At 42.4% G+C, this 11,036-nt stretch overlaps 1 protein-coding gene across 11 annotated transcripts in view; it reads left to right on the plus strand.

Moving 5' to 3' along the window:
• The window catches only part of MAST4 (microtubule associated serine/threonine kinase family member 4), a 300,840-nt gene extending 294,215 nt beyond the window's left edge, over nucleotides 1–6,625 (plus strand). For all 11 annotated transcript variants that reach the window (XM_021379467.1, XM_021379469.1, XM_021379468.1 and 8 more), the window contains one exon: nucleotides 263–6,625. In XM_021379467.1, the coding sequence (XP_021235142.1) occupies nucleotides 263–4,128 (3,866 nt within the window). In that variant the 3' untranslated portion in view covers nucleotides 4,129–6,625. The remainder of the gene's footprint in view (nucleotides 1–262) is intronic.

Consider the following 11,036-nt stretch of genomic DNA (forward strand, 5'->3'; position numbering starts at 1 on the left):
ATCTATTCTTCTTAAATAGATGGAGGCAAGAACTTAAAGGAGATAAAAGAAACAGAGGGGAGGAGGGAAATATAGCAGTGATCTGAAATGATGAGGTTTTTGAAGTTCAGTCAAAGTCTTCCAAGTCTTGGAACACTGTAGAAACAGACATCACATACTCTTTTAGAATCAGTGCAAGCACTGCCTCTTGCTTTGCTCTTGGGCAATATCCAGTTAATCGTGCTAATCTTATGTTTATTTTGTTTGCTTGTTCTTTTTGTAGGTACTAATTCTTCTCAGAGTAGCTCCCCTAGTTCAAGTGCTCCCAATTCTCCAGCTGGTTCAGGACACATAAGACCCAGCACTCTTCATGGCTTGGGCCCAAAGCTTAGTGGGCAAAGGTACAGGTCTGGAAGACGCAAATCAGCTGGCAGCATTCCTCTCTCCCCTCTGGCACGAACGCCTTCCCCAACACCACAGCCCACATCACCTCAGCGATCTCCATCACCATTGTTAGGACATTCAATTGGGAATACGAAAATAGCTCAGTCTTTTCCTAGCAAGATGCACTCCCCTCCAACGATTGTAAGACATATTGTTAGGCCAAAAAGTGCAGAACCACCACGATCTCCACTCTTAAAGAGAGTCCAGTCTGAAGAGAAACTTGCACCCTCTTATGCTAGTGATAAGAAACACTTATGTTCACGAAAACACAGTCTGGAAGTGACTCAGGAAGAAGTGAATAGAGAATTGTCCCAAAGGGAAGTAACTCTTCAGAGCTTGGAAGAGAATGTATGTGATGTGCCATCATTCACAAGAGTCAGACCTGCAGAGCAGGGCTGCTTGAAACGGCCTATCTCCAGAAAATTAGGTAGGCAAGAGTCCATGGATGAACTAGACAGAGAAAAGCTGAAGGTCAAGATAGTTATGAAGAAGCAAGATTTTGCTGAAAAAGTGAATGCTGCTATACATGAACCTAGCAGCGAACCAGAAAATCCCAATACCGTAAGACTGGAAGAAAGAGACAAAAAAGCATTCCAGAAGGTATTAGAAAGATCAAATCCATTTGAAACAAAAATGGTTGCTTTGGAGACACAACCGGCTGGAGGCATACTCAAAGACACTCTTCAGAAGAACGCAAACTTGAGATCAAATGATTGTAGTGCTTTAGATGCACAGATGTTGTGTCATGGGTCTCCACTTAATGAAGTCAGTAATATTTCTTATGACTTCAAAAGAATTTCCCCTCCATGTACACTACAAGATATGCCACCTCAGTCCTCTGACAGGATGCTAAATGGAAAGGGAGAAAACACAGATAAAAATGTACCAGCAAAAGAATTTGTCAAATATGAAAGATTAGATGGTAAACTTGCAAATATTGATTATCTTAGAAAGAAAATGTCTTTTGAAGAAAAAGATGAGAGCATCTGTCCAGTGCTAAAACCCAAACTGACATCGAATGTTCATGAAAGCCTTCAACTTAATGCAGTCAGGCCCATAAGCATTCAGCAGGATTCCACTACAATTGCTGAGGGTAGAGCATTCATCAGCAGTGCACATGCTTCTCAAATGAACTCAGTTTCTTTTGTTCCCCTCAAAACCTTGAATGGTCGAACAGAAATGGGTATGGAAAAATCATCTGTTATTTCTACTGAGTCTCCTGTCAGAAAAAGTCCATCAGAATATAAACTTGATGGGAGGTCTGTTTCCTGTTTGAAACCAATAGAAGGCACACTAGACATTGCTTTGCTTTCTGGACCGCAGGCTTCAAAGTCTGAGTTACCTTTATGTGTACTGCCAGAAGGACAGAGCACCAGCAGTGACATGGGATCTCCTAAACCTTCAGCACCACAGGGGAGTGGTGGAAAGGTAGAACTGGCCTGTCAGAAAGAGCAGCTGTTAAGCCATTCAAAATCTAGCAAAGTTAACATACCAGAGCCTCAGGTACTACAGACAAGCAAGAGTTCTCCAAATCCACCAGTCATCCCTGTGGCTGCAGAAGTGGTGACAGAGAAACAAGCTTCTAGTCCAGCTGCTAAAGTCAGCATTTCTGTTAGTGAAGCTGTTCAGAAGAAAGACAACTCTCCTACAAAGCAGGACAGTTCAGTGGAGGCAAAGTCCTATGTTATTCAAAGTCAAAGCATTAAAACTGCCCAAACATACTCTAGGCTTTCTGCTGTCCAAAGCACTCCTGAAAAACCTCTGAGCAAAGAGAAGCAAGTACAAAAGGAGTTGCCTGGCAGACAGCCAGCAGCCCAGAGAAATTGTGAGCCTATCTCTGCAAAGGTGGAGGTGATAAGAGAGTCAACTCTGAGGGTATCTGTCTCAGATATCCTGACAACAAGCTACTCCAAAAGTAGTGAAAAAAATTCTGCTGATTTTGCCATTCCGCCTCAGATGCAAGGGAAATTGCAGGCAACTGGTCCAAAGGCACAACCTAAGGATGGTGGAGATTTAGTAACACAGCTAAACAAGGAAGACGCTGTTGTTGCTAGCAGTTTTGTGGAAAGGGACATAAACAAGCAGAAAATTATCAGTGAGTCTAAGAAAATTATTGTAGAGTCAAAGAGTGAAACTCTTCTATCCAAACCCTCAGTAGATGGTGATCCTAGAAGTGAGAAGTCTGCACTGATTTCCTCTGTGCAGAAGGATAAAACCAAAGATTTGGAAAAGAAAGATCAGAAACACATCCCTGACATAAGTCTTCCAGCTACTGAGAGAGAGCAGTCAAGCCAAGTTCCTCAGCAGCAACCTAGTGCTCTTGTGTCCCCTGCTGTGAGAGATGCTGTAAGCAGAAACTGCGCAGTAGATGTTCACAAAGGTATTCAAGAACACATGAAGCCTCCTACCACTGGTGTGGAAAGCAGTACTAATAAACTCAGGCCCATCTCTGATATGAGTTCCTCTAAGTCTAAGCACTTGGATAAACAGACATCTTCACAGAAAGCATGCACTCCAAACACAAAAGAAAAAGAAACAGTTGTTCAGGTGTCTGCCAGCTTCCGGAAGGATGGTAAACATGCTGGTAAAAATGTGCCAGATCCCCCTTCTTTTGTATCGGGTTCTGTAAGAAAAATGAACAATGAACATGTTAAAGTTGAAAGGCCTGTGATTTTGGAGCATGGACTTGTATCCACTCTTCAAATGAGCAGTATCACTCCTGATACAAAACCCAAATCCTCTGCTGTTGACTCAGGACCAACAGGCCCTGAGATTTCTAAGCAAATGCAAAAGCAAGAAGCAGCAGGCTTTGGGGATTCTGATGATCAAAAGCTGTTTCACCTCAGTGAGAAACAAACTCTGTCTCCAAAGTTTTCTGCTGTGAAAGACTGTCTCTTGCTGAGTAAACAGGCAGACAGAAGCCCTAAAAATCAGACGACCTCTCCAGATAAAAGACCCGAAGGAAAAATATGCACTGATGCACTTTATGTTCAACATGAGAATGGGAAAATGGCGCCTACCTTTTGCCTCTCAAACCGTGATGCCAGAGCAAAAGCATCAGAAAAATCAACCACAAGTAGCAAATGCTCTCAAGATTCTAAAGGGAAAGGACAAGTTAATCAAAAACAGCCAGAAGATGCAAGCAAACAAACTGCAATAAAACATATGCTGGCTGCCAGCGGGCAGAGTTCTTACCATGTGGCTGCAGTGCCAGGAAAACCACTGGCTTGTTCAGCCAATTTCTCCGAATGCAGACAAGAAGTGTCTGTTTTGTCTTTGGCAAAGAGTGATGCATCTTCAGCAAAAGTTAAAGCAGGCTCACCTGAGCTTCCTTCAGCCAGCTGCAAGGAACAAAGTAAGAAAAGCACCTCTACCACAGGAAATAGTAAGACAGAAATGACTAAAAGTGTGTCAATGATAACCTTGCACAGTGCTGCTGTTGCAGAAGCCCACCACTTTACTTCAAACCTTGGGGGGAAACCTGGAAATCAAGAAAAGTCTTTTGTTAACACTGTGGATGTAAAGGGAAAAGATGCTGCTCAGGCTCAGCAGTCTGCTTCAAGAAAACAAAATGTAGGTAAAGAGTTAACTAGGTCAGTAACCACACCTGATCGCCCAAACGCACTTTCTAATGACAAAGACTCCGTTCGGCAGCGTCGAGGGAAGGAAGCTTTACGAAGCAGTCCTCACAAAAAATCCTGTTGACTGTAATACATGGCAGATATGAATTCAAGACTAGCAGAAACAAAAACAATGTATTTTGACTGTCTTTAAACCAGCACTGTGTAGTGTCTTTACGTGGCAAAGCTTTCATGTCACTGAAGAGGATGGGGATATATAGAGAAAGGACTTTTTACAAAATGCCTTCTCAATTGTAACCGGTAAAACTGTTACCATATAGTATTTGTACAAATACACATTTACAGCTGGAAGCTGTAGAAGAAATGATTTCCTCTGTAAATACCTAGCAATGTGTTTGGGGATTGAATGTAGCATATATACGTTGCTGCTGATTGCGTTGTTTACTCTCCCCTTTTTAAAAAATAGTTGCTTTGCCATTTATTTGCCATACTCGAATATGAAACTAAATTACTAAAATTCAGACGTGGCACAGACATGCACAGGCGTTGGTCTGACTGGAGGGTAAAAATATGCTACATTTTTACTTAAAAAAAAAGAAGTCCTAGCTGGAGTTAAAAATACAAGGAAGAAGTATGGTGACTTATTGTGAGTTTTTACGTGTATTTTTAGTAATCAGATTTTGATAGTAGTGTATCTGGCTAACTGCTTCAGCAGGTCTAACACAAGATGTAACTGCATCTGCCTACGGCACAAAGCCTGTCTTGTAAAGCTAAGGGAGGACTGCTTGGCTATCACAGAGTCTCTGGAAGAGTCATGTTCTCTGTTGGAATGGTAGTTCTAGTCTTGTCTGTTCAGAGTGTATTCTGCAACCTTCAGACAACGATTTAGTCTTGTCTGTTCAGAGGGTATTCTGCAACCTTCAGACAACGATGAGACTCTGAAGCACACGTTGTGTCCTTGGTTTCTGCTGCAACCCTCCCTTTGTTTCCTTAAGCTAGTTTTAAATTCAGGCCCTTACAGTTTGAGGCGCAAGCTATAAGCACATGACTTCCAGTACTATTATGTTCATCCCTGTTTTTTTGATTAATTTAGAGAAGATTTTTTATCATAGCATATAGATCTGCATAATTAGCTGTAGCTTTTTTTTCTATTTTATGGCTATTAAGGTAAAAAGAAAAAAACAGCAGTTCCAGTGTCATTGAAAAAGTTTAGAACATCCACTACATTTTAATACATAGCTGGGGCCTTATGTTGTAGACTTTAACTTGCTTTTTTTAGCAAGTAATTCTTGGTTTCACGTTCATTTCTAAATGCATTGAGTAGCTCCAACCATTTCATAACGTAATCTTTTTATTTATATACAAAAAAAGTAAATGTAATTATAAAAGAAACATTTTGTAACAAAGGAACCTGTTGGAGCTATTTGGTGCTAGAATGTGACTGTCCTTTTACTTTTGCTAAGCCTTATTTAAATTTTGTATACTGTGGAACATGTAGATTTTGATCATTTTACTGTGGAGGTATTCAGTTTGTTTTGAAGGATGAAAGGTAGAATTTGAAACATGTACAAGAGCACTACAAAATATGCTTGTTGATGTGTGTTTTTAAGTGTTTGGGATCAACAGAATGGGGGTTTGCTTATTTCTGTTTCATGTAGCTAAACTAGAGCTAGGCCCCTAGCTGTTTCATTGAGGCTTACAGATTGTCTTTCTGTCTCAAAAGCTAGAAACTTGTTCTTAAAAGCACAGTATAATCTTGACTTAGAGGTTTGTGTGACAACTGACAGTGTGCAGAATTCATTTCCCCCTGGGAAACGCTTTATTACAATAGTTAAGTTGGATTACAGCAGACTTGTTATGGAAAGATAATAAAATCTCAAACTACGATTTTTGATTTTTTATGAGGCACTAGAACATTCATACTGCCTTTTATGCGTTCACAAAGGAGCTAGTTAGCAATGGGTAGTAATTTTGAGCAGTTTTGAAGAGAAAATGGTCTCAACATTTACAGTTCGCCTGTGCTTTGGCAGTTAATACAAACAAATGCTAATGCACTTCGATACAACATTTCTGTCTGGGAGGTATTTCCTAGTTTACAGCCTTCTGCATTTTTAAACTATCCTCTTGTTTCCTTTAAAGCACATTTAGCTGTTTGTTTACAGTATACCTTTAAGTATATTTTGTATAGCTCATTATCACTTCTGACAAATAAGTTTGCATTTTGGAAGTGTAACAGTGCATAAGCTTGTGTTTATGTAGTACTGTTTGTTTGTTGGTGTTTACCTATCAGTGAGCTGTTAGAGATCCTCCTACCTGTGTGCTGCTTGAGTCAAGTCTTTCCGTGATTGTAGTTCTGATGTGCTCCTTTGTAGACTTCCTGCTGTAGATTGCTCAGCTTACAAAAAAAAAAAAAAAAAAAAAAAAAAAAAAAAAAAAAAAAAGAAAAAAAAGAGAACAAAAAAAAAGAAAGATAAAAAAAATGTTAGGGTCTGTGCAATAAAGTGTTTGCAGTCTTATTTTCTCTAAGAAACTCCTTATGGATGTCATAATTGTTGTATATTGAACACAATTATTTATACTTATGCAGTTGCATAACATTGAAATAAAAATTCAGCATGAAACACTGTTTTGTTAGTATTTTCCCTTGAACTGCTTTCACTCCTGTAACTTCAGACACATCCCTATTTTACGTGTGGGTGGGTGGTCATTTTTTTTCCCTGAGGCCAACTCAGAGCACTCAGGGCACATGCTGGCCAAGGACTTGGCTGGAGAACCATTGACTTGTCTGGGGAAGGAGGTTTGGAGAGCTGAGTGTCTTGTCTCAGGAAGTGGCAGGTGCCAGTGCACTGCTGCTCTGTAGGTAGATGCAGGGATGGCTGTGGATGGCTGGATTACGTATCCCATTTGTTAACAACTGCGTTAAGCTGAAATGACATGCCTCAACCTCTCTTTGAAAGCATGTATCGTCATTTGTTACATTTCAGTATGTTTTTGAGTACTTTTTCAATGTACTGAATCCTTATATTTATATTGAATTCTCAACAAATTCCCAAAGCAATGTGTGTTTAGTGCAGCTTTTTCTTCACCTTTGAAATCTATCCTGAAATGTAATCAGATTTCCCCTTGTTATTTTTCTTACAATAAAAATGATGCAGTGAACCAGAAAGGGGAGGGGGATGGAGCAGAACCCTTTAGTGTCTGATGGCCTCCTTTTGGCAGGAGGAAGAACAGGGCAGGACAATTGCTCCCCTAATTTTCATCTTCCCATCTCTTATGGAGGATTACTATCCACACATTTCTTATTGTTCCTCTAGCAACTGCTTTGCACAGCTGGTTGTCATATACCAGGATATTTTTTTTCACATTTTATTACGTGATTAACTCTTCAAACTGCAACAGTTGTTTTCTTTGTGCTTTTCATCTTTGCACAGGTGAAAAAAACAAGTGCGACAGTGTTGGAGAATGACTTCTGCTGTGTTTTCTGGCTGCAACCACTGAGCGAGGTGAAGTGGCAGGTCACCCGCAATTTTTCTTACTTTCTGATACCCAGCCGAAGACATGCTGTGCAAAATGGGTGTGCTGGCAGTGCATGAAGGTGGAAGGGGAGAGCAGGATTCAGCGCACAGAAGGGAGATGACCCAAACTGAGAACTGACTCTGGATCTGAACTGCCTTGCTTGCTATGCTCTGTGGCTGTGGACAGAAGTAACCATTCCTCCTTGTGGAAACAAAGAAAACTGCATGCCCACAAATCCCCATAGTGATTAGGCATAGGGGAAAGTGGCAGTGTATGGGGTTTGTGCTGAGAAGTTGGGAGATAAATCTTGACAGTATCAGAGCTGGTATGGCGTCTGGTCCTCTAAAATTGTGAGGCTGCATCTCACCTGGAATGGGAATCCTTTCATGGTTTGAATGTTGTGAGCTCCCTACCAGAGCTGAACTCCCTGTTTGCAAAGTTTCCTTCCGGCTTCCTCTTTTCCTCTCCTGTTAACTGTCAAGAATTAACAGGGATGTCATGAACATACTTTGCAGCTCAGAGAGAATAAATCATAGGACAAGATCCAAAAGTTGGCCACATTTCAACAGTCCTGTTCAGGGTTAAGAATCCCATTTAAAAGTTGACTTGCATCTAATTGATAGTATCTTATGTTAGAAGTTGGCTCTGAATGTTGGTTTATCCAGCAGAAATAAAGATGAGTGCTTACCAGTCTTGCTAGTCAAGATCTGCTCAAATTTATCCTCTGACTAAATACTGATAACGAGTTCTGTTTTGCAGCTTCACGTTGTGCTGTGGTTTCAGTGGCATCCATAGTCCAGGAACCAGGACAATCATGAATTCAGTTCTGTCCCTTGTTGTCTTCATGGGCCGGCTCTCCAGCTGTATTTTAAAAATAAGAGAGACAAGGCCTAAATAGCGTACCAAGGAACCCTAATCTTCACAGAATCATTAAGTTTGGAAAAGACCTCTCATCTAGTCCAACTGCCAACCCATCACAACCGTGCCTACAAAACCATGTCCCAAAATACCACATCTACACAGGAACATCTCCATGGATGGTGACTCCATCACTTCCCTGGGCAGCTTGTTCCAATGTTTGACCACTCAGTTTCAGAAAAGACATTTTTCCTAATATCCAGGCTGAACCTCCGTTGTTGCATCTTGATGCCATTGTCTCTTATCCTGTCACTGTTACCTGGGAGAAGAGACTGTCCCCCACCTCACCACTACCTCTTTTCAGAGCAGTAAGGTCTCCCCTCAGCCTCCTCAAGCTGAACAATCCCAGTTTCCTCAGACACTCCTCCTAAGACTTGTGTTCCAGACCTCTCACCAGCTTTGTTGCCCTTCTCCGGACGCACTCCAGCACTTCAATGTCTTTCTTGTAGTGAGAGGCCCAAAACTGAACACGGTACTTGAGTTGCAGCCTCACCAGCACCAAGTATAGGGGGACAAACACTTCTACGGCCCTGCCAACTACACTATTGCTGGTAGAAGCCAGGATGCCATTGGCCTTGGTCAACTGGGCACACTGCTGGCTCGCTTTCAAACTAACACCCACAGATCCTTTTCCACTGTGCAGCTTTCCAGGCACTCTGCCACAAGCCTCTAACCATACAAGGGATTGTTGTGATTCAAGTACAGGATCCAGCACTTAGTCTTGTTGAACCTCATAAAACTGACCTCAGCCCATAGATCCAGCCTGTCTAGATCTTTCTATAGGGCCTCCCTACCCTCAAGCAGATCATAGAATCACAGAATGGCTTGGGTTGGAAGGAATTCAAAGATCATCTAGTTCCATCCCCTCTGCTGCTGGCAGGATTGCTACCCACTAAATTAGTTTCTAGATCATGTTTCCCAGGGTCCCATCCAAACAGGATAGGGCATCCATGACTTCTCTGGGCAGCCTGTACCAGTGCCTTACCACCATCTCAGTGAATAATTTCCCCGAGATCTAATCTAAATCTCCCCTCTTTTAGCTTAAAACCATTCATCTTGTTCTATCAGTACCTTCCTATGTAAAAATGTTTAGCTCCTGCTTACAAGCTCCCTTTAAATGCTGGAAGGCTGCAGTGAGGTCTCCCCAGAGCTGCCTTCTCCAGGCTGAACAAGCCCAGTTCCCTCTGCCTGTCTTCATAGGAGAGATGCTTCAGCCATCTGATCATCTTTGTAGCCCTGGACCACAAAGATGATCAGAGGGCTGGAGTACCTCAACACTTTCTCCCAACTTAGTGTCATCTACAACCTTATTCAGGGTGCACTCAATCCCCTCATCCAGCTCGGCAATAAAGATATTGAACAGGACTGGCAGCAGCACTGACTGACCTCAGGGGAACACCACTAGTGACCAGTCACCAGCTGGATCCAGCCCAATTCACCACCACTCTCTGGGCCCAGTCATCCAGTTTTTCATCCCACAAAGAGTACACCTGTCCAAGCCATGGGCTGCCAGCTTCTCCAGGAGAATACTGTGGGAGACAGTGTCAAAGGTTTTGCTAGGTAGATTACATCCACAGCCTTCCCTTCATCCACTAAGTGGGTCACCTCATCATAGAAAGAGATGATGCTGGTCAAGCAGGACCTGCCTTTCATGAGCCCATGCTGGATAGGCCTGATCACCTGGTTGTCCCATACATGCTTTGTGATCTTCATAACCTTCCCTAATACCAAGGTCAGGCTGACAGGCCTCTAGTTCCCCTGATCCTCCCTTCAGTCCTTGTAGATGGGCATCACACTGGCAAGTCTCCAGTCATCTGAGACCTCCCCAGTTGACCAGGAATGCTGATAAATGATGGAAGGTGGCTTGGCAAGCACTTCTGCCACCTCCCTCAGCACCCTCGGATGGATCCCATCTGGTCCCGTGGACTCATGATAGTCCAGGTGAAGAAGCAGGTCTCTGTTTCCACCTAAATTGTGGGTGGTTTATTCTGTTCCCCATCCCTGTCTGCTAGCTGAGAGGGCTGAGTACTCTCAGGATAACTGATCTGACTTAAAGACAGAAGCAAAGAAGACTTCGAGTACCTCAGCCTTTTTCTCATTCTTGATGGCAGTGTTTCCCTCTGCATCCAGTGAAGAATGGAGGTTCTCTTTGGCCCTCCTTTTGCTGTTAATGTATTTGTAAAAACATTTTTTGTTATCTTTTACAGTGGTGGCCAGATAGTGGGCTTTCACCTAATTTTCTCTCTGCACAGCCTAGCAACATCCCTGTAATCTTCCCAGGTTGTCTACCTATTCTTCAAGGTGGTAAACTCTCTTTTTCCCTCTGAGTCTTAGCGAAAGCTCCCTGTTCAGCCAGGCCGGTCTTCCTGTCAGCTCATCTTACAACATATAGGGATGTCCTGCTCCACATCTTTAAGATTTCCTTCTTAAGGAATATCCAGCCTTCCTGGACACATTCTGCCTTTAGGACTGTCTCCCAAGGAACTCTCCCAACCAACATCCTAATCAGCCCAGAGTCTGCCCTGCAAAAGTCCAAGGTAGTGGGTTTACTCATCCATCTTGCACATGAACACATTCACCATTTTGCCTTTTCAGTCA

Source organism: Numida meleagris, chromosome Z (assembly GCF_002078875.1).
Source record: "Numida meleagris isolate 19003 breed g44 Domestic line chromosome Z, NumMel1.0, whole genome shotgun sequence".
Taxonomy (NCBI): domain Eukaryota; kingdom Metazoa; phylum Chordata; class Aves; order Galliformes; family Numididae; genus Numida; species Numida meleagris.